General features: G+C 42.1%; 3 protein-coding genes and 1 pseudogene across 3 annotated transcripts; 3 read left to right on the top strand and 1 right to left on the bottom strand.

Annotated features, from left to right (window-relative positions):
• Positions 1-6,912: 6,912 nt before the first annotated feature.
• On the bottom strand, positions 6,913-7,829 carry LOC107280178 (uncharacterized; annotated as a pseudogene).
• A 5,738-nt stretch (positions 7,830-13,567) lies between these two features.
• LOC112938587 (uncharacterized) lies at positions 13,568-15,185 on the top strand. The gene is given in 2 exon segments (XM_026024559.2): positions 13,568-14,479; positions 14,481-15,185. Coding segments are annotated over 2 exon segments (1,395 nt in total). The 3' UTR covers positions 14,964-15,185.
• Positions 15,186-16,415: 1,230 nt separating this feature from the next.
• On the top strand, positions 16,416-24,399 carry LOC4324631 (tobamovirus multiplication protein 1). Its single transcript, XM_015761358.3, has 13 exons — positions 16,416-16,848; positions 17,334-17,384; positions 18,247-18,280; positions 18,953-19,039; positions 19,169-19,220; positions 20,615-20,783; positions 20,976-21,071; positions 21,702-21,762; positions 22,052-22,116; positions 22,769-22,843; positions 22,941-23,016; positions 23,805-23,968; positions 24,063-24,399. The coding sequence occupies exons 1-13, from the start codon at positions 16,717-16,719 to the stop codon at positions 24,084-24,086; spliced, it is 1,086 nt and encodes a 361-aa protein (XP_015616844.1). The 5' UTR covers positions 16,416-16,716; the 3' UTR covers positions 24,087-24,399.
• A 1,549-nt stretch (positions 24,400-25,948) lies between these two features.
• On the top strand, positions 25,949-26,849 carry LOC4324632 (uncharacterized). The gene has a single exon (XM_026024103.2). It carries the CDS (start codon positions 26,145-26,147, stop codon positions 26,595-26,597), a length of 453 nt encoding a protein of 150 aa, XP_025879888.1. The 5' UTR covers positions 25,949-26,144; the 3' UTR covers positions 26,598-26,849.
• Positions 26,850-27,790: the final 941 nt, after the last annotated feature.

Genomic DNA, 27,790 nt, shown 5'->3' on the forward strand with positions numbered 1-27,790 from the left:
TATTTAGGAATTGTGAATAACAAATTATTTAGTAATCTTGGATATCTCCTTCCTCACTGATTTGGAGCCCAAGCTCCAAATCTTTGCTTCTGTTTTTCTTTAATCCAATAATATTACTACTCCAATCGTTTCGTTTGTGATATATTGACAATGTAGACATGTTACACGAAAAGGGGATGATGAATTATATAGATCAATTCGATCCATGCCATTGTAAATATATCATTTCAGATAAAATGCCATTACAATTTATTTATTTGTCGTCGTGCCATTAAAATTTTATAAAATTGGAACTGTCCCACTGTAGTTACATCCATCTTCCTCATCTACACGTAAGACCAATCCGTCAAATTCATCTTATTCGTCCATCCTCCCCTCTTCTTTTTCTCCCATCTCTCTCCACTATCTCTCAACCTCCCGACTAATCCATCTCGTCATCTCCTCCCTCCTCAATCGAGGCAGCGAGTATGGAGGTCGGCGTGAGGTCAGATGTGACGGGTTTTATAAATGGTGGGCCCAGTTGTCAGTATCACAAACTTACAAAATAAGTACTCCCTCCGTCCCATAATGTAATTACCTAGGATGGGTCAATGTATCTAAACATGAGGCATGTCTATATACATTATCCTAGGATGAGTCTCATCTCATCCTTGTTGCTACATATTAGGATGGAGGTAGTATTAAACACTTTTTATTAGTAGTCATGGCCCATATGTCATAGGGACAACTGATTACTACCTCCGTCCCAAAATAATTGTAATTCTATGTTGTTTATCATATATTAAGGTTTGAGAAGAAAGACTATGGTGCCCCTCATTAAATGGTGTTTATGTGAGAGTGGGAAGATGGTTAAGGGTATAATAGGGAGAAATTTGAATGATAGATGATTGATGGGGCAATTAGTACTCTAAAATTACAATTATTTTGGGACAAAGTTTGAATCATAGAAATACAATTATTTTGGGACGGAGGTAGTATTAGTTAACTTAACTACTTATGTCCCAAAAATATAAGAACCTATGATTGGATGAGACATTTCCTAGTACAACAAATCTAGACAGGCTAGAAAATGTCCCATTCGATCATAGATTCTTATATTTTGGGATGGAGAGTATTCCATTAGACTTAATCAGATTTTTCTCTTCTCTCGCGTGAGCACGGGGAGGCGCCAACCGGAGGGGGGGCGGCCGGCGATGGGATGCCCAGGGGAACCACGGCCACCGCTTGGGTGACGCCACGGTAGCTAGGGACAGGTGTGGAGGCGGTGGAGGTTGGGTGCGGCGGCGACGGTCTCCGGGAACTAGGCACACCGGCGAAGCCGAGGCCGACGACGGGGTCTAGGAGCGCCGGTGGGGCTCGCCGAAGTACACACGAAGGCGACCGGTGGCTGGGATGGGTGGTGGAGGTGGGGCACGGGACGACATGGGGATGATCTAGAGGAACAAATTCATCGTGGTTGAGGCGCAAATGGCCGGGACGTTGCTCCGAGGAGCATCACCGCCGCAAGAGAGATGATTGCCTTGCTTGGCATGGTTGGGGAGGGCTGCTAGTGGTGCGGTCGGCGGCGGCCTCCGCACGGGCGCCGTGGGGCAGCAGAGCAGCTCGCGCGGCTCGGCGCGGAGCCGAGTAGGAGAAAATTGGCATAATACCATATTACCATCGTCAAAACTCAGGATGGGAATGGTTAAGGTGTAGGATCAAGAAGGCCGACTAGAGGGGGGTGAATAGGCGGTTTTTCAAACTTTTGGCTAAAACCGAGTTTTGTATGCGGAAGCGTAAATCAAAATGGTTTTGCACAATTCGAAACCTAAATCAACTAGTCTCAAGTAAGTGCACAAAGAAGCTAGCCTATGTTGAGGTTTGCAAGCCTAGGGTGATAATAGCACAAAGTATGTAAACTTGCTCAAAGTAAATTTGCACAAAAAAAGGAGACAAGAGACAAGGAATTTTCACCGAGGTTCGGAAACTCGCCGGTTTCCTAATCCCCGTTGAGGCGAGCCCAACTCCACCGCTCAACCACGAAACCACCGCACGCCCCCTTCGTCAAGGGGTGGGCAAGGCGGGAGCCGGCCCACGGAGAGAACTACCAAAGCCTCGATCACTAGGGTAGTTCTTCCTTCACTCCGAAGGTGGTGAACTCCAAACCACTCACAACCGGCGCCGGGCCTCCTCCACAATCTTCTCGGAGAGGTCACCGGGCAACACCTCTACAAGCCGTCTAAGAGGCGGCAACCTCTAAGAGTAACAAGTCTAGGATGCTTGCCGAGGATGATCAAGTGCCACACTAGCTATAACAATGAAGCAATGCACTTGGATTGGCTTAACTCACTCTCTAACACCTTACTAGATAAACTAAGTGCACAAGGGTGTGAGAGCTCTTGCAAGGGTTCAAGATAATGCAATGGAGTGCCAAAACCTTGCCCTTGCTGCTGGAGAGTGGGTATATATACCCCTAACCACCAAAACTAGCCGTTGGAGTCGAAATCCCCAACTCTGTGCTCTGCCGGTCAGACCGGACTACTTTGTAACGGACTACTCAACCTGGTCGGTCTGACCGCAATGAAGCGGCCGGTCAGACCGTCCACGGCTCGGTCAGACCGCCATCGGCTCGGTCTGACCAGTTGCGGCTCTGGCGGCTCTGTATCGCCACCAAAAACCAGACCAGTGCAACAGACCAATAGGGCCGGTCAGACCGGCCTTACCACGCCGGTCAGACCGGCTAACAGCCCTGGTCAGACCGACCTAAGGCCCACGGTCAGACCGCAGGTCACTTTTCAGCACAACCAACCGTCAGTAAAACGACGATATCTTTTGACTCGGATCTCGGAATTTGGCGTTCTCGGACTCTATGGAAAGCTTATTCAAAGGGCTATCCAACCCATGAACAATCAATCCAAGAAACACAACTTTTCTCAGGGAGAAATGGCTCACACTCCAAAGGATACTCCACCGGACATAACCACATGAGGCTACTCAAACCTATAGGATGTGCCCACTTCTCTCTTTGTTTGGGACTTGATAAAACTCACCACACTTGGCTAGACAAGCCCACAAAATGCACCTATATGCATATGAACTAATATGGCACAAAATCATCTACATGCTCGCTTCATAGACCCCTCTTGATAGTACGGCACCTATCTAGTAAATCCGGTCTACACCAAACACCAAGACCGGGAAAAAGACTAAGAAAACATTCTTAGCTCCATTATACCTTAGCCTTGCGCCATCCAACTTGGGGTCAATGCTTGAGCCAACATCAACACTTGTGACCATTCGGTTGAACCATGTTTATGCCGAGGTCTTTGCCATCCTTTGTCAAGACTTTATTCTCATCACAAGCTTGACTTTATTCTTGCCAACATGACGATGTCCTTGGCTTGGTGACCATTAACCCATGGTGTCATTCATTAGCCTCATCGCAATTAGATCTATTCCTTTGCACGGTTCAAAGGAAAACATTAGTCCCAACAAATCGGTTGGCATCCTCCACTTGGTGACCAACCGGTTGCATATGAAAGATATGGATATGTTTGTTGAGTATTCATTAACATCATAAGTGTCATATACTTGTATGCAAGCTCAAGTGCAAAGATCCGATATATATAATAGGTGAACAACATGGATCTAAAACATGCACAATAAATATATAGGATTTGCTCCCCCTAAGTATATGCATACAAAGAAATATACAAGAGAGACAAGTGTATGCATAAGTAAAGAAGAACCAATGGGGGTTTATCCTATATACATAGAGAAGGCATATGTAGTAATGATGAAGATAAACAAAAAAACACATACCTTCATGATCTCCATGTTCTCAATGTAAAGGAGACTAAATAAGATAAGACTCAAGTAAACATTAGTCTCACACTTATATAACAATAACATGGAAATCATATATATGAACCTATCAAAAAGTAGGAGATAAGAAGTGATACATATCGCTTTATCTCCATGAATTTCATCCTTGTCATGATTAAGGTCCATCACCAAAGAATGCATATCTACCACATCTCATTATCGGGAAATAACCTTGTTGAAAACTTATGTAAAAGAGAGGTTAATCCCATAAACATTTGTTTATCATCTATCACCAAAGTAACAATTACACAAATTGTTTAATCCAAGATCTTTCAATCTTTTCTCTCTTTTGTGATAGATAATAATCCGATATAAACAATACAAAGAGATGATATGAAAGATAATTTCAAATCAAGGTAGAGATCTTATAATGAACAAAATATAGAATAAGCTCCCCTCAAGATGTGCATACATATGGATATGAAGGAATGCATATGCACATAATCAATCAATATCAATGAGGGAGCTCACACTATATTTTGGATCCACAAGAGATACCAAGTTAGAATATGTGAAGTTTAATACATACCTCCCATCATTTTTACTTTCATATCCAAATAAGACTAGTCAAAGAAAGGCTCATAAAAACGTTAGTCTCATATAATTAGATTTGTCATTAATCACCAAAACCAAATTAAGGCACTTAAACTTACATAGGGTCGATCCATTTATCTACTAAAACTATCCGTAAATTTGTCCTAATGGATTTTTTTGTCGCTCCAAAAATATAAATGGATCAAACCATTAGAACCTAGGTTTAAGGGGTTCAACCCAAAATAACTTTACATGTATAAAATGATTCAAAAAATTGTACAAAGTTGCTTCTCTATATAATAATCCATTCCTACAAAATTCAACTAAATTTACCAAGTTTTCATAGTGTGAACGTGAGTTTAAAAATTTTTGGTCCGAGTTTTACACACATTAAAACTAGAATTTTTGGGTCTTAGTAATCAATCGTGGGCCCCGCATGTCTAAATGGCTTAAAATTTGAACAAAGTTGCTTCTCTATATAATAAATCATTCCTACAAAATTCAACTAAATTTGATAAGTTTTTTTAAATGTGAATGCGAGTTTAAAATTTTTGGGTCCGAGTTTTACACACATATAATGAAATTTCCTTAGTATTTTAGTAGTGCATTGTGGGCCCCATGTGTATAACGGGCTCAAAATTTACACAAAGTTGCTTCTCTGTGCAATAAATTATCCCACCAAAATTCGACTGAAATCGATAAGTTTTTATAGTATGAACACGAGTTTAAAAATTTTGGGTCCGAGTTTTACATATACTAGATGAAACCCCGCGCGTTGCTGCGGGAAATTAAGGATAATACAGATATGTAGCAAGCAAGATCAAGAACACAATCACTGTAGTGTTTTCCATATGGTATTTTGTCAATTCATGCAAAGAATGTGCCAATGTATGTATAATGAACAAATTTGAGCGAGCACTGACTGGATCAATGCGGTAGAGGAATGAGCGGATAAAATTTCCTAACTAATTAAAACACCATGGGATCATCCAAGATGCCTCAAGGATGTATTTGCACTGACAATAAGTAAATGCATGTGCATCCAGTTTATCAAAGTTAAAGCCTACAAAAAACTTTTAATATCTTTTTAAGATAATAGCAAATCAAATGGATTCATGACAGGTTCTATAACAGAACTTGGGCAAAACGTAAATCAAATAGCAATCAGAAGAATGGAATGTATCAGGACATATATAATGCCCATGTTAACCTGATTATAAGCATAAGCTAAAATATATGCATGATGAGAACTTTTGTAACAACGTCATCAGATATCTGTAGTCTCATGATCTAAACTTGTTTAAATCCTGTGTAACATAAATTTGAACGAAATAATAACAAAAAAAACATAGCCACTATTCTATACTAACTCGTAATTGGAGTAAACACAAATTCTGGAGTAAAAAGAGAGGCAAACTCATATCCAGGTCAGCACGAACAGGGCAGCTGCAACAATACAGCGACCAAGCAGCAAACAACACAGGACGAATGCAAAAGCTAAAAATTATTACATAAATGCTGAAATTTTTTGGTATACATACCTCAGTTTTTAGAAGCCACATCCAATACGCTTGAATGACTCCTAGCAGAGTTCATAAATTAACTCAATTTTCAACATTGTCATGTGGATGAATGGGAACTAAATGGATTTCTTGACACTGTCATCAAATTGAAAGTGAATAAAGTATAGCGTGTAGTGTTAAAAATAAAGCAATAGCCCTGTAAAAAATTTAGTCAAAGAGGAACTGAAAGAGGCTTAAGAGGGAAATAAATGGAATTAATCGCCGGTGATGGACGGCTCATTGTTGGTGAGTAAATGCTTTTGCTCCTAGAGGGAGATGATCGGTAGCTCAACAGCCGATTAGGAGAAGGGGAACAGATCAATTCTGGCTACTGAAATCTGAAGGAGATCAGCATGGAGAGCGCATATCTGACTGCAGTATTGTTTCCAAATCGGTACTTTTGTGACTGACTGACATAGTTCCTATATATGTTGGCGTGAAGCTTGGAAGAAAACATCAGTAATAGAAATAAAGAAATACTAAAAAACAGAAGGCATCAATATTCTTTTCTCCAAATCTATCAAATTTATGAACTATTTTCTCCAAATCTATCAAATTTATGAACTATTTTCTCCAAATCTATCAAATTTATGAACTATTTCGTTTGGATTTAATTTGGATACTGACGAACGCATATATTAAAACCTTCAAAGATCACAGCAAAACAAATGCCATCGCAAGAGGCAAAGACGTGATTTTGACATATATGCATACCTTCAATTTGCTATCTCAAAGAAGTTATGTAAACCATTCAGTTGGGAATTGTGAATTGCTTAAGGAATTTATCTCTGCAAGATAAATACTCCCTCTGTTTTACAATTTAAGTCATTCTAGCATTTCCCACATTCATATTGATGCTAATAAATCTAGACATATATATTTATCTAGATTCATTAACATCAATATGAATGTGGAAAATGTTAGAATGACTTACATTGTGAAACGGAGGAAGTAGGAATTAACCAAATGATTATAATCCTCACCATATATGTAAGAACGAAGAAACAACTCACAGAATTGTATACTGATAATTTCTAATCTCATATGCTGGAGCAAAAAGGTAATGTAAAATTAGCGGGACCTAGAATGGTAGTATTAGTTAGGCTTGTAATATATTTTAGAAAACGATTAAAGAACTGGAACCATGGGGCGGTTGAGCTCGAGAACCATGTGGGATAGCGACGACGGCCTTGACGCCGGCCTGGAGGAGGCGCTTGGTGAGGTTCCCCGTGCCGGGCCGATCTCGAGGACGGTGTCGGTGGGCTTGAGGCCGGCCTTCTCAACGATGGAGTCCACCAGCGACGGGTTCCGCAGGACCCCTTGGACTTGTCGAACGGGATCCCTCCCTGCAGCCGTGCGCCATCACCCCCGCCTCCTCCTCCTCCTCCTCCTCCTCCTCCTCCTCCTCCGCCGCCGCCGCCGTGCCGCTTCTTCTGGATCTTCCCGCCCGCCATGGCGATGGGCTCGCACGTCCAGCCGCCGCCGCTGGAAGAATTGGGAGAGGCCGGAGGCAGCTCCGCGGCATGGCTGGCGCGTGGGGGATGGGGGAAGGCGGGAGGCAGTGCGACGCGGGGAGGAGAAGCGAGTGCGCCGGCTGGCGGGACAGCGGCGCAGCTGGCGCGCGCGCGCGAGGGAGAAGGAGAAGCGAGGTGGGCCCGCGGCGCATCTCTCTCGCACGCGCATGGGGGCAGAGGAGAAGCGAGCGCAGCGGCAGCGGGGGAGGGGAAGGAGCGCTTCATGGCGCATCTCTCTCTCGCGCGCTCGGGTGCAGAGCAGAAGCGAGCGCGGGCCCGCGCCGCAGCTCGCGCGGCGCTGTGCGGGACGGAGAAGGAGCGCGGGGCAGGAGAAGTGAGTGCGACCGCATCTGGCGGCGGCATCGGTAGGGCGGATGGGAACTAAATGGATTTCTTGACACTGTCATCAAATTGAAAGTGAATAAAGTATAGTGTGTAGTGTTAAAAATAAAGCAATAGCCCTGTAAAAATTTTAGTCAAAGAGGAACTGAAAGAGGCTTAAGAGGGAAATAAATGGAATTAATCGCCGGTGATGGACGGCTCATTGTTGGTGAGTAAATGTGTCAGGGTTATGGATACCACATACCTAATAGTAGTTGACTAAATCTCGGCAGGACCCACCACATACCATGTCCTATACGGAAACAACCTGCGGATATAGGAGGAGTTCCGGATAAGGAAAGACAACCAGAGTTTTATATGGAAACGACAAGGACTACTCGGATTGTATCTATATTGGTTTTCCTAGTTCTACTTAGACAAGGGGACACTTATGGGTATAAATACAAGGCCCCCTAGGAGGAGAGGGGATACAGACAACATAGACGCCACAAAGCCACGAGCCAATACAAGCCAACATACGTCAAGATAAGACGTCAGATATCGACATCAGAGATATGCCTAGATCGACCCTATCCGGTAACTACAGAGGCCAGCCGTAGGGATCTAGTGCTGTCTTTGATCTCGCCGGGCATGAACTCGAGGAGGAAGACTACCCTGTTGTCGACTACGAGTCAAACCTTCAGACCGCCATGTCGACAACAGTTAGATAGGCTATCCCAAATATTGTACTGGTGTGATTATGGTGAATAAGAGCAATACCGGCTTTGGCCAACAGGATGTAGGGTTATTGCCTGACAATTCAGGGGCCCGAACCTATATAAAAATCCCTGTGTCCGTCTCTTTTACCTCAGTCCCGCGTATATCCTAGTACCAACGATCCCCATACTATGCAAATACCGGAATCGTGACATCAAACGTCGACAGTGGCGCACCAGGTAGGGAGATTTTGGTGCTTCTGGATTTTGACGAGATGGGTTTAAGATATGGATTCTCCAAGCTACTCGACGACTTCGGCTGTGGAGATCTAACCCGACCAGAGTACATGCTCCGATGAGATCGGAACTATCGTCGTCATCGACAACTTGGTCTATCGAGATCATCCAAGCCTCAAGCTTCGCAGCGTACCAAAAGATGTTAGATCGTATGATGTCGAACGAGTGCGCAACAAGGTAATTGGTAGATTGGTTTTTTAAATTAATCTACTAATTTCATAGATACATCCGACATGTATTTACAAAGGTACGCAATATTTTATATGCAATTTACCGTACCTATTTTCAGATATTTTCAATCAATAATTTATTATGTTTATCTAGAGCATGTTTTTTATACAATATCTGTCGTGCGAGTGTTCCCGATGTTAGGCCGACTACAGTCTAACGCTGGGAGCTCGCCCTATTTTCTTCCGTATAAATCATGCTTGTTTACGGTTTACATAATGCCTGATATTTACATCTGCTCGCTATATCCTGATAATACTAGAAGATCCATACAGTTTTTCAAATACATACTCGATATTCTCTGCTATATGTCTTACCTTCTAGAAAATATTTTTCAGGAACCATTGAGCACTCGAGTAGGTTGTGGTCAAGTACACCGTATTGTCGAGAACGATCTCGACAAATGCAGAGTCGTCGCACCTAACCTACCAACGAAGACCGATGACCTATCTCATAGCACCGGCCATGGCTGGACTACTCGAGAAAAGGTTGTTAACGGATAACTCCTCGCGAACGCCGTCGGCTTGATCACCCGACATGATTGCGAACGGACATCTGGATATGCTATAAGTTGGGTGCGTGAGTCATGCTGGCTACATGAGATGCACATGTAATAAACCAACTCTAGCACTTCAATTGGTGTCCGAGAGATAACTCTACACGTTCACTGGTCCTCGAACCAGTACGTAGCAATCTCTCGCACCGCAACTTCCATTGGTGTTCGAGAGATAATTCTACTCGTTCGCTGGTTTCCGAACCAGTACGTAGCAATCTCTCGCACCGCAAACTTCCATTGGTGTTTGAGAGATAATTCTACTCGCTCGCTGGTTCTCAAACCAGTATGTAGCAATCTCTCGCACCGCAACTTCCATTGGTGTCCAAGAGATAATTCTACTCGCTCGCTGGTTTTCGAACCAGTACGTAGCAATCTCTCGCACCGCAACCTCCACTGGTGTTCGAGAGATGATTCTACTCGCTCGCTGGTTCTCGAACCAGTACGTAGCAATCTCCTGCACCGCAACATCCATTGGTGTTCGAGAGATAATTCTACTCGTTCACTGGTCCTCGAACCAGTACGTAGCAATCTCTCGCACCGCAACCTCAGATGGTCGAGGTACGACTGCAGCAATAACGCAGCGGTCCTTGTACTACGACTTCAAATGATCGAGAGACACCTACTCACTGGTCCTCAACCAGTCAATTGTAGCGATCTCTCGTACATTTACTTCTAGTGGTTGAGTTACGACTACTACCTGGTTCTTGACCAGAGGTGTAGCGATTCTCCTATTACCTCTACTTCAACAAAGTTGATATCAGGTACACAATATCGCCAAGTGTTTTACCTAGAGATCCCTTACCACAAAAGATACCTAGCGTTGAAACCTATCCTAATGTCCCTTTATGCCGTCTTGACAAGGCCTCTGAGGAACCTAAGGGAACTTCGGCTGGGGACGCCCAGAGCAGATAAGGCCTTGTCGGATCCTTCAGAGACGAAAGACCATGTAAGATCTGGTCGTGTAAGAGTTCTCGCCGTGCGTATTAACCAAGTCGTGTAATCGGAAATGGATTTTCCAACTTCACGGCTGGGGGCTAGGATTAGTGCTTGTTTAACCGAGGCATGTCAAAGGTCCAAGAGCCTTATCTTCCGAGAATGATTCTCCGACGACAAGGCTGGGGGCTAGGGAGAGTGTATAACTCAACAAACTGACTGATCGAAGTCAGTAAAAGAGTAGATGCTCATATACAAAACATTGGTCTGTATGTTTAATTCATTTTCAGTTTTCCATACATTCTATAACATGTTACCCTTTGAGCGTTCGCTCGGGGGCTATTTCTATCTAATATTCTTTTCTGACTATTGATTTCAGGAAAATTCTATTCGACATTATCGAAGGTTCCATGTCTCTATGGTTCTACACCAAGTTCGACTAAGGCGAGTACGACAAATGTTGACAAGGCTCCGTCGCAGACTCTGCGCCTTCTCGATTACTCGAGAACGGTTGGTGGATATCGACAAGGAATGCGGAATGAAGAGATGGTGTACCCGCCGAGATAAAATTTCTTGACTTCAATCCAAATTCTCGATTACAGCAAGACGGAAGACTTAGTCGTATGCTCTGTACTTTCTTGGTTGACGTCGGAGATTAACTCAGACAAACCCTTTAGGTGCCCGCACGAGGCTGATAAAGGGAGTCTAACGTTATCTCTGATAAAGGAGCGCGGGGGCAGGAGAAGGGAGCGCGACCGCATCTGGCGGCGGCATCGGTAGGGCGGATGGCGATAAAAGAGAAGTGGGCTGGGATTGAAGCGTTACCAAGAGTCCAGATTAGATTCAATGGCTGAGATTTACAGGTGACGTGGCTCAACCACAATTCAGCTTTAGGTCTTAACTATATAGAAAGAAGGGATGTGATAAGAGTTTTTTTTTCTACTAGTAATGTAGCCGATCCATTTGGATATCTATGGATAACCTAGTGATATAATGGACTCATGATGGATTGACCCTATTAAACCATGGATCAACAAACTCACTTAAAACTGTTTGGTTCAATCCATATCCTAACCATTCCCATCCTGAGTCAAAACAGGTTTTAACTAAATACCACTATGCAGTTCGGATTCGCTGAAATACCATTCTCAATTGAGGGGCTTCGCCGAAACACCATTTTCTTCCAATTCTCTCTTTCCTCTCATCTTTGTTGACCAAAATGCCCCTAATTGAATTAATTCAAGTAAAACAAATATGTAGATTACAGAGTATATATCACCTAAATATCTTGACATGCAATATATATATATATATATATATATATATATATATATATATATATATATATATATATATATATATATATATATATATATATTCTTTTCTTTACACTAAATTATAGAGTATAAGACACTATCTTTACATCATAAATAAAAATAATTTTTATATCATTGAAAACATTGTGAGTTTTTGAGATAGTACGTTGCATACTATGTAATCTGGTGTAGAGAAAAAAAAAATAACATGTAAAACTATTTTTGGCGTATTTACTTTATAATCTACGTATTTTTATATACTTATATTGATTCAACTAGGAGCATTTTGGTTAATAATGATGAGAGTAAAGAGATAATTGGAAGAAAATGGTATATGGGCAGAGCCCCTTAATTGAGAATGGTATTTCGGTCAATCCCAGCTGTATAGTGGTATTTGGGCGAATACCTTTTTACGATGGTAAAATGTCAATTTTCTCGCGCTGGAGCGTGGCCGTGCCCAGGCGAAAGTCCTAATGAGCGATTGATCGCTGGCGGCGATCGTTTTTTTATTTTCCTCTTTTATTAAGTTTATACGCCTAAAGTTTACACATCTAAAGTTTATCCATCTAAAGTTTGTACAGCGAATGTTTATAAGTCAAAAGTTTATATACCCAATTCAAATTTGAATTTGAATTCAAATATTTTTTTTATATATAGTATTTCTATACATCTAAAGTTTATACACCTAAAGTTTATAGACACAAAGTTTATAAGTCAAAAGTTTATGTACCCGATTCAAATTTGAATTTGAATTCAAATATTTTATATATATAGTATTTCTATACATCTAAAGTTGATACACCTAAAGTTTATAGACCCAAAGTTTATAAGTCAAAAGTTTACATACCCGATTCAAATTTGAATTTGAATTCAAATATTAGTTTATAGACCCAAAGTTTATAAGTCAAAAGTTTACATACCCATTTTAAATTTGAATTTGAATTAAAATTTTTTTATATATTTCTATACATAATTTTTTCCAACTTTGTTTTTTATATATTTTTTAGAGTAAATTTCACAAAACTACATGTTTTGTGGTTCAAGTTGTAGAAAACCACACACATTTTGACACTTGGTACTTAAAGTACATATATTTTGGTTATGTAGTTTCACAAAACTACACTATCGATGTATAGATTCACCCGCGAGATGATGTGGCTGTTTCACCTAGGACGAGGACATGACATTCTATTATCAGCCATCGCACGAAATTAATATGATACCACGTCCTCAGACTAGATGAAACAACCACATAATATCACGGGTGAAACTATTCATCGATAGTGTGGTTTTGTAAAACTAAACTACCAAAATATATGTACTTAAGTGCCAAGTGTTAATATATGTGTGATTTTCTATAACTTAAACCATAAAATATTTAGTTTTGTGAAATTTCCTCTTTTTTTTAATTTATGGTCTAGTAGGAAGAGAAGACGCGGGGGGATGGGGATAAGCGTTCATTAGCCGCGTCCCCGTGCCCAGGCGCAGGTGAACGCGAGCGGGGGGCGAGCGTAGCGGCACGCCGTTTTCGGCGGCGCTGCTCAACCAGAAAAAGCGGCGCAGGAGGGAGAGGATACGGCGGTCGTGCGAGAAGCCCCGTGCATCGGATATTCCGATGCGGCGACGGTTTCCGCTTGGGAGTCGGACTCGCGCTTCGCGCCGGCCATAAGTACGGGATCGCTGAATCCCTTGGATCGTTACCTCATTCCAATCTGTTGCGCGCACGATGCCACCGTTGCGCCAAGGACGAGCACGCGCCGCCGCCGCCGCCCGTCCCTCGCCGTACCGCGGAGGCTGGCTGTCACGGCGATGCCGGAGTAGCGGGGCCGACACGGCGGAGTACGACGCCAACGGGACGTCTCTCACGGACGACGCGCTCGCGGCCACTTTCACCCGGCTGCCGAACGCGGCCGACGTAGTCCGCTGCGCCGCGACGTGCAGGCGGTGGGCCAGCGTGGTGGCCAAGGAGGCCAACGCTCTGTCACGAGCGCTTCCGCTTCTCCCCGGCCGGGCCCTCGGCTTTTTCCACAAGGAGCAGGACGCCGCCGCCGTGGCCACCACGCGCAAGCGGAAACGCCGGGCCATCATCGTCGACTACTCGACGCCCCCGTGCTTCGTCCCGACGGCGTTCGGCTCTCGCCTCCTCGGCTACAACCTCCCCTCCGCCAGCGCGCTGCCGTTAGGCGTCCAGACCGACGCCCTTGGCCTCCTGGATCTATCACTCTCACGCCCAGTGGCCTCCCGCAACGGACGCCTCGTTCTCGAGCTCCAGAGCGAGGAGCATGTCAACGACGGCAAGCTCAACCTGTGCGTCTGCAACCCCATGACGGGGGACGTGGCCGTGCTGCCGCCTCTGTCTGGCAAAGACAGGCCCAGGATGTACGCATGCACATTGCTCACCGACGCCGACATCGACCAACCGCCGCCGTCCGCCAACTTCTTCCGCGTGCTCATCGTCTACAACCGTGACAGGTTTACCGCGTTCCGTTCCTACTCATCAGACACCGGCAGCTGGAGCATGGAGGCGAAGAAGACGCCAGGCCCCAAGCTCACAAACTGGGACCTTGGCAAGCTAGGCCACGGCATCGTGCTCCACGCCGTCGCCTACTGGCCGCTGCGAAGAACGACACTAGCAGTCTAGCAGTACGCCTCGAGTCCTCGACACGCCGCAGCCGACACAGGTGCGCATGCCGCTAGACGGCATTATCAGCACGATTCAGCAGTTTCGTCTGCTTGGTGTCACACCTGAACGGAAGCTGTGCTTCATCGACGCAGCGAATTCCTCAGGATATGTCGGTTTGGCATCAATGGTCTTTGAGACCACCGGAGATGACATGTGTGGTGGTGCCGGAGAATGGGTGAGGAAAGGTGGCATCGGACAATTGCGCCGCCAGTTCAAGATTAAGAGTGCGGATGCCAGTAAACTGCGGTGGTTCTGCGAGAAGAGTTGCACCCTCTTGTTCACCCTCGGCAAAGGAAGCAGTCCCTGGACCTTTGCGCTTAACCTCGGAACAAAGAAAATCGAGAAGTTGACTACCGGTGTCGACTGCAATTGGTGGAGAAACTTTGTGGGATATGAGATGGATGCTGCAGCTTACCTCATGTCCATAGCAAGACGCTGATCATTCCCTTTCATGCTTTGGCACGGTTCTGAAAATGTGAGCACAAGCGAATGAGTGATCTACTGATCTAGTTGTGGCATTTGTGGGCGCATTACTCTGGCTGTGTTTAGTTCCATGCCAAAATTGAAAGTTTGAAGAGATTAGAACGATGCGATGGAAAAGTTAAAAATTTGTGTGTAGGAAAGTTTGATGTGACGGAAAAGTTAAAAGTTTGAATAAAAAGGTTGGAATCTAAACAGGGCCTCTGTCCATTTTTCTTACAAATTATGGTTCCCTTAAAATTAGGGATTTACGGTTGGCCTCCATCTCTCTAACGGTGTGATAAGGGATGCACTTGAGCCATTATGTGCATAATAATAATAATAATAATAATAATAATAATAATAATAATAATAATAATAATAATAATAATAATAATAATGAAAAATTAGCCAGTTGGAAGCCAAAATTGATATGTCATGTTGGGCGTTTTTTTTTTCACAAACTAAATTGATAGCGTCCGTGAGTCAAATGTGGAGATCTTGAAGGGACAATTCGAGTGATTTGTTGTGATGAATGCTAAAAGCCCGAGCAACATATGTATGACCACTTTAGCAAGATAGTCAATGACATCAAGAGCCTTAGATCAAATTCAATATTTCTTTAAATAATTTTATACCACTTTAGCCTATCAAATTCAACTACCAATCTCAGCAAAATATCCCAGTGCAATGCGTGGGGTTTCATCTAGTTTACTCTAATGTTTCATCCAAACAAAAAAAAAAGTCGATTTAAGTCGTGACCAAAGAAAATATCTAGTGGTGTACTAGCGTAAAGCCCTCGCAATCCCCTCCCCGTCTATCCATGCTCTATCCCCTCCCCGTCTATCCATGCTCCCGCTCCACTTGCGCCCCACACACAACCACACTCCTTGTCTTCTAATTGTTAGGCCAATTGTCAATAGCCTATAAACAACCTATAAGTACTAAGGTCGATCAGATTGCTTTTCTTACAAGGACGACGCTAACAATAACATCCTATATAATAGGAGTATGGATAATTCAACATAAATAGAAAAAAGTTCCAGATATACATATACTGCATAATAAAAATAGTTTAATGAAAAACTAATCCTATCTATCTAGAAATTTAAACAAAATAGACACAATAAAAATAGTCTATCCTATACTTTCTCCGTTTCAAAATAAAATCGAACAAACTTCATATGGTACTCCGAGTTTTTTCAACATTGTAGTACATCTACATCGAACAAACGTAAGCCCCCTGGGTGTACGCCAACGTAAGCTTACTGTTGTACCGACGGTGAACGTGAATCCAGCCCATCAATCCGGTATTCCGGGCCCTTCGTGTTCGCATATTCACGGTTTACACGCCCCCATCCTCACGTGGGGATCCCCCCGCGCATCACCATGGACCACACTTCATACGCACGCAGCCACGCACCCCGGCACCACACCACGACTAGAAACCGAGGCCACCACGACTAAAAAACCGAGGTCTCGGGGCGCTTTCCAATCCAACAGGCGCGGCCTCCTCCAGTCAATTCCTCCCTGACCCTCCTCCGGCCGCCTCCGCCTCCGCCTCCGCTCCCGCCTGCTGCTCCGGCCTCCGCACCAAACCCTAGCCCTGGGCCATCCCCTGCCCGCCGCGAGATGCGCCGCCGCCCTCTGGCCCCCTGATCCTCACCCTCCTCCTCCTCCTCCTCCTCCTCCTCTCTCTCCTCCTTCGCCGCCGCTCGTCGTTGCCCGGGCGTATGGGCCGCCACGGCATGTCCCGCGGCGCCGCGGCCGGAGACGGCGGGGGATGCCTGCCGATGCCTGTTATCTCGGCGGAGGTCGCGCTCGCTGTCATCGACGCTTCCATTTCAGTCGCCGCCTTCGTGCAGGTGCGTGTGTGGGGGCAATTCGATCTGGTTATCTCGTGGTGGTGCTCTGTCCGCGACTGATGGCGGGGGCAGGGAGTGGGGAGACGGGCATGTCATGCGCGTTGGCGGTAGTGTGCTAGCGGGACGGGGAATGGGGGAGTGCCAGATTTTGGAATGATAATTTTGCTCTTTACGAGAATTAGATATCAGTCAGCCACATAAATTGTCATGTGCTATTCACCTAGGGATTCCTGCAAGGTTATTGCACTCTGGTATTGCTATAATGTTACTATTTGGTGATGTTTTGGTCACAGTGGAACGATGTTTTGGTCATAGTGGAGCAATGTGTAGCATAGTTATGTAGTGCACTTATATTACTCGGTGAATTATGTAGTAGTTGTCATTACTCATTACCAATGAGCTCTGTTGCAAATTGACCTAAATCCTTTACTTAATCTGATCTCTTAAATCCGTTTACTCGGTATTAAGCACTTCCAATTTTGCAGCTAGCAAGAATCCACAGGCATGATCAGCAGCATGGATGGACTCGGCAAAAGGTATGCACAATTCCTATTTGTGCTATTTTTCATGTTGTCCAACTGTCTGATATGTTGTTTTGCAATGAGTTCATATGCTTGCACTAAATAATATCTCTATTGTTATCATGGATAAATACTTAATTGGCTGATGCTCTAGCTATGTGGTTAGGTCCATATGTTTTTATCTCTGGTTGGAAGCTTTTGCTTACCTCTATATCTAGTGGCTAGTCACTTACATTGACAGTTTGGAGGCTAAAAAATAACCAGGCGCAAAACCTCCTTATCCTGTTTTTTTTTTTTTTTAATTTTATTTTTTTTTTTTTTGGATATCTCAAGCTTCATACTAGGCTTCCTCATCTACTCTATAATACTTTTCTTATAGTTAATACGGGAGTAGATTGTCTTCATCCTTCAGTTATCTTTCTACACTTTAGTAATTTAGATTACTAATGGTACTATTTGTGGCATACCACTTTATATCATGTTCAGTATGCATTTATTTAGTTTGTCTGATTCCAAGGTTCGGATGAATTGCAATATAGTCTTTGTTTATATAATTATATTTACAAATGTTAACCCCCAAAAGTTATTTCATTTATGCATACCTTTAATGATGTGTAATCATGTGACCTTCTCATGAATGAAACATAACTATAGATTATCAAAACAACAATGTGTTTTATAGTCTATCTATTTGACAGAAGTAGCAAGTTTCCTTGGTATGGGACATTTTACTTCAATACGTGGGCTGTAGGGTTTTCGAATGAGAGCTCAAGAGTAGGATATTAAATAATGCTAATTAGTGCCTCACTTTTTTTTTCCCTCTGTGCTGTGAGCTCAGCTGCCAGATTTTTAATGTTATATGCCTACGTTCTTGCAGATATTCCATTTTATGATTGGCCTATGCAACTTAGGTGAGATCTGTATTGCTATGATAATACCTTTTTCCCTTTATTTTGCTTGAGGTTTCTTTATTATTTTTTGTGCACTGGAAATTTCTGCATAATGTAGTCAGTAGTTAATGACTGTCTTAATTGTTCTGAATGGTTCCTGCTATCCATGTTTTAAACTTTTAACTAATGGCAATTGGAAAATGTTACAATTCAAGTTTTTGAGCGAGCTTCCTCTTTTATGATGCTGGAATGCAACCACTATGACATTGAGGAACCATGTGCACAAGGAATAGTTGAACTATTTATATTCTGGTTTTGAAGCTTTGATTAAGAAATAGAAAATAGATCTCATTTTTGTTTGCAATTTTTCTATTACGGACATGCTAGTTCTCTCCTTAAATAGGTCCAATTTACACCAAATGACATGACTGCTGATCACTTGTCTTAATTTGTGCACAATTAATGAATCAAATATACTGATGTTTAACTTTATAAGAAGAAAAATGTTGTTACTTCACTAACAGCTTCTCAGGTTGACTAGTTTCTAAATAAAGTATTTGTATTATCTCTACTAGTGAATCAGGTCAATCATGTGTACTTTCATTATCCATTCCTTTGACAGTATTCCTTGCATATTTTATGATTACCAACATTTTACTAACTCTGATTTTTATTTTCCCAATCCTATGGCAGTATTCCTTGTGTATTTCGTGTCTACCATCATCGCTACCTGTGAGAGATGGCTTTGTTGGGTCCATGGATGTGGATTTGTACTCATGGGTATATTTTACTGGATATATAGCTTTGCTGTTGTCCTTTTGTTTTTTTCCCTGCTTATCTACATGACCTTTTATTGTATGCTATTTTTCTGACCAGACCTAATAGTTGTGCATTCTCAATATTTTGCAGCTAGTCCACAGATATTGCTTCTTGCTTCTTTTCTGTTGCTGTTGTCATTCTGGTGAGTCGGCACTTGTTTCTTACAATGCATTTCTCATGTAGCTTTGCTAATAATTTTGAGAGTAATAAAGATTTGTTTGGAATTCCCGTTCTTGTTTACTATGTCTCTGTTTCATATATCCACTTGAAAGAATTGTCACTTGACGAACATATCCAGTTTTTTTATTGGACTACACCAATTCTTATTTCTTAGTTATCTAATCTAGACCAAGTAAATATCCTCTACAACTACAGCATAGGCTATGTCAATATGTCATGCATGATGACCAGTCAAACCATCTGAGCATAAAAGGAAAACAACATTCCTAATTGATGCTTGATTAGAAAACTGATGGATCTTCTCATTATAATTTCTTTGGACTTCAATAATTTTAAATCATCTTACTGACTTACTGTCTGGGTAACCCTGTTAAGATTGACCTCTTATAATCAATACAAGATGGCCACATGACACTATTAGTCTATTACTCGTTAGCATATAATCTCTGATACATGCCGCATTACTCACCTCTTTTTCGTGGTTATGGACATTATCCAGTTGATTGGATGACCATATGACGACCACGATTGATTGGTATGATCACCATATGATTTATTATTGATGGCGATCTATGCTTGCAATCTCAGTGTGATAAGAGAATGTTCTTTTGCTCAAAGTGGTATTATGCGAAAAGGCTTCTCCATGTATGGACTTATTGGAGATAAGCCCTACCCCTCAATGAGGTTTGGGTTTTACACTTTTCCTTTTACTTTTGCTCACTTCACCATGGTGATAGGGTACATGGAAGGTGATCACGTAACCCACATATTGCTCCCCAGTCTGAGTTAGGGTCTTTCTATGCCAACAAGCATCCAATGGGGCCTAATAACAGTCTTCCAAATCATGAAGGGGCAAGGGAAGAGTGTTTTTCATTACTGTAGAAGACTTTGTTTCCCTTTCTTCATACACCTGGTTTGTGCACTCCTTGTCGTTGTATAGGCAAAAGACATACTAGTACTGCCTTTAGCTCAGTTCTAAGCTGTAACATGTCTTGTAGCACTTGCCACAACGGTTGCACTTGAGGTATCTAACCACAAATCGTTGGTGGGGTGCATCAGAAATAGTAAGGTCTCATCTTGAGGACCAAACCTGTATAAGTTCAGTGTTATGCATTGGTTTACCACGCGACGTTTGAGAGGATTGCATTAGAGATGTTAGGGTGAAACAAAAAGGGGGAAGATGATGGTCATGATTTAACGATTTCTATGAGATAACATATGCCATGAACCTTGTATTGTCAATTTTTTGCTTTCTCATGAATCATGTTATTATTATGCATATGTTTTTCTGCCTTCTTTTTCCTTTTCATAGTTGCTTTTTTCACTCTATATTTCTCTAAAATAATGGTCTTACAGGGTTGACCTGTGTCACCAGACAAACGATGAAGATGAAGAGGATACGAGGAGTCACCATGAGGCTTTACTGGATAGAACAAAAAATAAACCTGGCATCCGTGCTGTTGATGTTCGCCGGAGGTGTTGCCCAGGAGTACAGCTTGGAAGCCGGCAAAAATTTGTGATTTTGGTAATCTTTTTAGTTGGCATATTCCTTGCTCATGCACATAATACACATTCCTTTATGACACTTTCTTTTATTTAGACTGTACTGCTTGAGAATGATTTGTTTGATTAACTTTAATCATGTAGTGCACCTACCATCATATAGTATTTGTGAAAATAGAACTAACAACTGACCTAATATTTATTTCCCATACAGGTGCTTCTACTGTCATTTGTTGTTACAATCGCCTTCGCCATCCTCATCTGGATTGGTAGAGGAGAAAATCCTATTGATTCATCTCTATTGAAAAGGGTATGATGGATTAGAAATTCTTTATGTTTTTATGTGCTGCATTTCCTATGATATATCAACTTATTTTTTATCAATATAATAGCATTGATGTGTTGCAAGTGCTGGAAGACAGCCTTTGTATTACTATAAACTCAAATAAACAACTACGGTGAAGAAATAGAATGAAGAAATACTAGATGTTTATCTTACATGGATGGAATCTGATACTTGTCTTCCAAGTTCCAACACTGATGTGTTGTGGTTTGCACAAATCTGTCATTATTGTGGACTAAGTTTTGTAGGCACAGAGTAAACAATCCTATTCAGGCCAATGCATTCTAAACCTATGCACAGCAAGGTTAGGTAGGTAGACACAACAATGTGAAATTCATCAGATCAAACATGAATTTTTGTTAGAGATGGTCCAGTAGAGTAACAAAATCCTATGTGTTCTATTTGTGATAAGTTTGATGCTATAAGTACAATTGTCTCCATTATGACTTGTATCTTACTTGTTCTTCACACACTTTTTATTCATGTTTTCACATTAGTTTACTTGATAAATTTACAAGCTCACCAATTTCATCAATAGTTATTTAATCACCTATTGTGTTGTGACTTGATTGTTTAGCCAAATATTTTATTTTGTAGGTTTACTTGGATGTATTCTCAGTAGTTGTTCTTGTACTTGGTGGTGCGCTGGCATGTTATGGTAAGCATAGCCTATGTATACTCATCTATACCATACCATAATTATGTCGCAATATTAGGCATGATGTTTTCTAGTCAATTGTTTCAACCTAAGATAAACTCTTATTATCTTGTTTCTAATCCCTCGCAGTAGATTAAATATTGAATGAGTCTCACAGTCCTATTTCACTTTATATCTAGTTTCACATCCGCCTTACTAAATAATTTGACCTTCATCTGCTACCAGTAATCCTCTCATTCAACATGTTCTTGACTTGCCCTTTTCTTTTATTTTTTATGATCATTTAAAGGTGCAATACTATTTTCAAAGATGAGCAAAGTGCGTTCTGAAACTGGATCATCTGAGAAGCGGAAGGTATAACTCTTGCAGAATCATTCAATTTGTGGATTGCATCTCTCTACTGCTTTATCATTTGCTGCATGTATTGTATTTTGTAAAATCATGAGAAAGCAAACTAATAATGATCGTATACAATATTAAATTAATTGAATAAATGGTCATATATTCAAAAGATACAACTTTTGGTTTCAGTTCTGATAAATTCTATACTTTAAGATATCATTCCAATATGGTCATAGTGCTTATAAAACCAGATGACAAAAAACAGGATGCCCCTATATGCGTACTCCTGCTTCAATAATCTGTATGAGCCCAGCTCTTCTGAGAAGTGAGCCCATGTATAAAGAGCACCTCACTTACACTTTTGTCCCCTTTTGTGTAAAAGGGTCAACTCAGAAGTGTTATGATTGCAATGTACGGGTTTATATGCTGGCCCCAACTTATGTAAACTCTCGATGTGGGACTAGTTGCACTAACACCACACCATGGGCCAAGCGGGGCTCTACTATTGGCTGGATACTGGAGTATTTCATATATAGTAGCATAAATTATGAAAAATAGTATGTGTTTTTACGAGGACCATTCAGTCTATCCGAATTTCTTCAATCTTCAAGGATATATTATTTCGGATCTGTAATTCTCTATATCAATGCTTGCTTCTCTGCAGGTTGCAAGTTTAGCTACTGTGTCACTGATTTGTTTCTCGTCGTCCGCTATACTAGCACTTGTTACCAATGTTCCAGTAAGTCTGATTTATACAATAATAGCTGAGTAGCTGACATATCCACTAGCTGGTTCTTGAATTGCTAAATATCAATTTGCTATACTTCTTGTTGCAGGTGCTTGTGTATTGGTACTCAGCAGATGAATACATCATCAACAATGCTATCATATTGTTTATGTACTATTTCATAGGTATCTCTCCACCATCTATGGCTAGAAATAACTCCTCTTAAATTGAACGATAACATTTTATTAAATGTAGTTCATGTTGCAATGGGAAAATATGGTAGGATGTGGTGTGCCATCAGGCTTATTATGTGCACATGCTTCGAAGCCTGATGGTGAATGCATGTGAGCATGCTCCAACATGGAACCATATGTGGGAATTAATACAATAAGTTAGTGAAATGAGTAAGTGTGGTGGTAGGTGTGGATAAATTATTTATCCAACCTTTCATTTCTCATACCCCCAGGGTGAAGCTAGTCTAGATCTAATGATTCTATGTGTAGTACCAGATTGAAATACTCAAACTCTGCTAGTTGATATATTGCAATCATGTCAGAACTTACATTTCTTTTTGTTCTTATATTTATGATATCCACTTTGAAGTTGGATTCTTAGTTCTCCTTACCTGATACTTAGTGAATGTTGTGCAACTCAACTGTAGGGAGCAACACCATCAAACTAGTGAATGATTTTAGAAAAATAATTAGTTGCATGGTGTATTTACGGCACACATTGAACTGCAACAGTGGAATTGCCTAGTCACAAAAATTAACTCTTTACTAGGCATCCAATCAATCAAAATAATTCTGGAATCAGAATGCATGTTGTATAATAGTTTTTTCTGTTGATATTTTCTCATGTTTATTGCGAACATAATATTCCATTCTCAAGAAAGCACTTGGCAAGCCTCTTTTTTTTTTAGAGAGAGAGATGGCACAACCACTTGTTAATTTTACTTCGGATACTCTTGCAGGATCATCCATACCGTCAGGATTTGTTCTATGGGTCATGAAAGATATTCCTCATCGGCAGACAGTAGAAAGGCCCACACAATCAAGAGTTGTTATTTTGTTCAGGGATAGACCATCCCCTACACAGGATCCACAATGGAGGACTGCCGTTACATCCTCTAACAAGGTACTTGCAGTATTACGTTATTCAATTAAAATTCATAGGTTTCTACCTCTACATACTTCTAATAAACTGACTTTACTAATCTATCGATGTATAGGCCCTCAAGTCAAGCCCTATTTAACCAGAAGACAAACCGTTGATGTGGAAACTTCAGTCTGTTTAATCTGCTAGAATTTTACCAATGCGTCATTTGTGCACTGGCATCTAGTAGCTTTCTGACAGGTTGTTGGTACAAAGATGGATATGTAATTCCTACTTCAAGGAAACTTTAGTGATCAGAAAAGAAGGGAATTACCTGTGAATGTAGCATGGTTCTCCAATGAGTGCACAGTATGCGTTTATCCATTAGAATTAACTCTGGGTAAGGCTTTAAGGATTAACAAATGTAAATAGCCATAGAAATGAGAGTTTTTCATGGTTTGGCTGGCTGTTCATTCAGATTTTCCCCACCGTCACATTAGCTTCCTCAACTCATTTTAGTTAATAGAACTGGCAAAGTAAGGTTTCAGCTTGTCTATGAGGAGATTTTGCCTTGAGAAGATCTCTCCATGTTGATACTCTGTCTCGTTCTTATCATGCATAAAATGTTTCAAGGGCGTTCTGATCCTAGCAGCTGGCATGGCACGCTATGCTGACTTCAACCTGTCAGCTTGCTACATCATTCAGTTGCTAAACAAAGTCGATCGGTTGTTAGTTACTGCTCCACTTGAGAGCAAACTGCCATTATCATCGGAAAGATATGCACGACTAAATAATCAATAGTTGCTCGTGCTATAGCAGTTTTAGCCGAGTTTAGAGCGCAATTTTAGGCGGTGCGGTGCGGTGCGTTAGCGGCTTCGCACCTGCAAATCGCGGTGGAAAGACGCAGCCAAATCCATCGGGAGGAACCTAAAATCGAGGATTTCAAGGGCATTTTGTAGTGGCGCAGATCGGCAGGAGCTTTGGACAACGTATGCAATTGGTACAGTCGGCAAACCCAACCCACATGACTACATGAGTAGTACATGATACCCCGGCACTTAAAACTCTTTTGATCTTGGAGGTTGGCCCAAAAATGGATTAGAGATGGGATACCGGGATAATCTAAACAAAGAAGAATAGTGTAGGCTAACTGTTTAGGTAATCATAATATCATATTCTTTTGCAGATGGATCAAATTTCATGAGATAGGGTGTGATTTGCTCAAAAGATTAGTATGCGTGGCTTCAGAACACAGTTTCTGGATGATCTCTCGTGGTGTGGGTAACTGGGTACAACCAACCACTATCTCGTTTTGGATTAGAGGACCACTACATGATCGTTATAAACAAATCTGAAGGAATAATTGCATACAATGTCTAGTGTAGATTGGACGACGGTCCTAATCAAGCTGCACATAAAAATTGTGCTGGTGAAATGTTTCTTATGGTCAACAAGACGGCTTGACGTCCTTAGAATCTTTGAAATGCAATTTTAGTTAGGTACCCTGTTTAGGAAATATGCTGGCTCATACTACCTCCGTTTTTTTTAATAGATGACGCCGTTGACCTTTTCTCACATGTTTAACCATTCGTCTTATTTAATTTTTTTTGCAAATGTATAAGATATAAATCACACTTAAAGTACTATGAGTGATAAAATAACTCATAACAAAATAAATTATAATTACGTAAATTTTTTGAATAAGACGAATGGTCAAACATGTAACATGTGAGAAAAAATCAACGGAGTCATCTATTAAAAACGGAGATAGTAATACATTTACAGTGGCTCAAACATTTTTTTTTTAAAAAAGTACAAGATGCACCTTGAAAATCACATTCGCTACTATCCATCACTAACATTTTTCCTAACATATTCCCTCGAATATAAGATACTAACAGTAATTAAATTATAATCCACTAACTACTCATTCCACAACTGCACAAGGATCACTCATCCTCTTGTGTCTAAAAATAGCACAAGCTCCCATGCATGTCCATTCCATCTCCAAAAGTAACCACCACAAAAACCCATGAGCTCATCTCACTCTACCACTTGTCTACTCCGCAGCCCAATAACCACCATTGTTTTCTCATCTCGACATGCTAACAGCCTAATACTGCTATTATTCGTCTCGCTTCCCATATAACCACAGGTATAACCGCCACGAGAGAGCTCTCTCCCACTTCTTCCTTCCTGCGCGCCTCTCCAAACCACCATGGGAGCGGGCACCACCACCACAACCACCACAGAGCTAACCGCGGCGCGCCACCCCGCCGCCAACGTCGTCTCCGGCGGCTCATCGGGCTGCCTGCCGTCCTCGTGGCCTTCTCTGTCCGGCGCCGGCGGCACGGGCAGGCGGCGCGGCTCCGCCGTGGTCCGGAGCCTGCAGCTCGTGGTGCGCGACGTCAGCCCCGCCGCGGGGTGGTGCGGCCACCGCGCGTGGCGGCGGCTGCTCCGGCGCCTGGCGCAGGAGACGAGGTGCATCTGCAGCTCGTCGTCCCCGTCGGGCGCCGCCTCCTCCAGGCCCATCACGTTCGGCTACGACGCCGCCAGCTACGCCAAGAACTTCGACGACGGCCGCCGCCCCGCCGCGCACTACGCCGCGCTCGCGCCCGCGCCCGCCGCCGGCGCCGCCAATGCCGCCGCCCATGAGCCGGCCGGCCGCTGACTCGATCGCCTTCAATGCCTGTTTGATCTCGACCGGGTCTTGTGGTTGCTGAATGCTGAGCGATGTGCATTCCTTTTTCTTCACCTTCTTCTTCTTTTTTTCCTTTTCTCTCTCTTTTATTTTTGTTCTCTTCTCTCTTGCACTCCATTGTCGATGATATTGGTTGTTGCAGCAGTGACTTGACCAATAGTCGGTACGTAATTTTGTAATCTGTACATAGCAAGGAGATAACATAAGTGGAATTTAGCCGAATTTGCATGATTCACATTTTTCATGTTGTGATTTATCTGCGTGGCACCAATGTGATTCTTCTCGTCTTTTGATAGGTCTCGATCTGAGCTTAAATAAGCCACTTGTTCTCCCTATGCCTATTATCTTGTGAAAAAAAAATACTCCATTTGCGATTGGAATTGGATTGTAAGATAGACGAATTTGACTGTTCTCGGTTCATGGATGAATAATTATGAATGACAGGTAGAGATTTCATTATTGTTATTCAGATCAACAAGGCGTTAAGTGTTAGCATTTGCCATACAAATAATGATAGCCAGAAAAGAAGGGAAAGAGATCAGCTTTACTCAGGGAAAGAGATCGTGCAATGATGTACTATCGACGAACAAAATGAGAGGCAAAAGAGGAAGGAGGACACTGACCATTAGTAGGAGCAGCTTAATCAGTAGTCATGATCCTGCATTCCAGGCCATTATCTTTTAGACTAAACCACGGTACGCTGCTGCATTTCTTATCAGCTATTAGTCCCTTATTACAACTCAATTGCCAAATAAAGCGTTCTGGATCATTGGGTTTGTGTATAGTTAATGACCAGTACAGCCTGCATTAGCTATTTAGCTTTGTCCACGAGACAGGAACATTGCTTCCTGCAAGAGCAAGGCCATTCGGTACGTACACATGTACCAAAGATTGGGCTCCATACCAAAAGCAAAGCAAAGTCTATGCTATGCACAACAACACAAACACAAGGCCCCGTTGCCAGAAAAGGCAGCAGCTTCCCTTGGGTGCTAGCTGCAGCCTGCAGGTTTCTGCTGCGCATGCGAAGCTCACTGAATTTTGTCACCTCCTAATTACCATCTGCAGCGTCAGAAATCAGAATCACCTTCTGAGTTTCTGACAAAGGAAAGAAGGCCACAATGAGACGGATCGGATTTATTAGAACTGAACTCACATAGAAATCG

The sequence above is a fragment of the Oryza sativa genome, chromosome 1 (assembly GCF_034140825.1).
Source record: "Oryza sativa Japonica Group chromosome 1, ASM3414082v1".
NCBI classification, from domain to species: Eukaryota; Viridiplantae; Streptophyta; class Magnoliopsida; order Poales; family Poaceae; genus Oryza; species Oryza sativa.

Excerpts from the sequence above, each read along its gene's own strand:
- LOC4324631 (XM_015761358.3), top strand. The coding sequence starts at position 16,717 with ATGGGCCGCCACGGCATGTCCCGCGGCGCCGCGGCCGGAGACGGCGGG. Across the intron at positions 19,040-19,168 it reads ATGTGGATTTGTACTCATGG|CTAGTCCACAGATATTGCTT; the intron begins GTATATTTTACT and ends AATATTTTGCAG. Across the intron at positions 20,784-20,975 it reads GGCAAAAATTTGTGATTTTG|GTGCTTCTACTGTCATTTGT; the intron begins GTAATCTTTTTA and ends TTTCCCATACAG.
- LOC4324632 (XM_026024103.2), top strand. The coding sequence starts at position 26,145 with ATGGGAGCGGGCACCACCACCACAACCACCACAGAGCTAACCGCGGCG.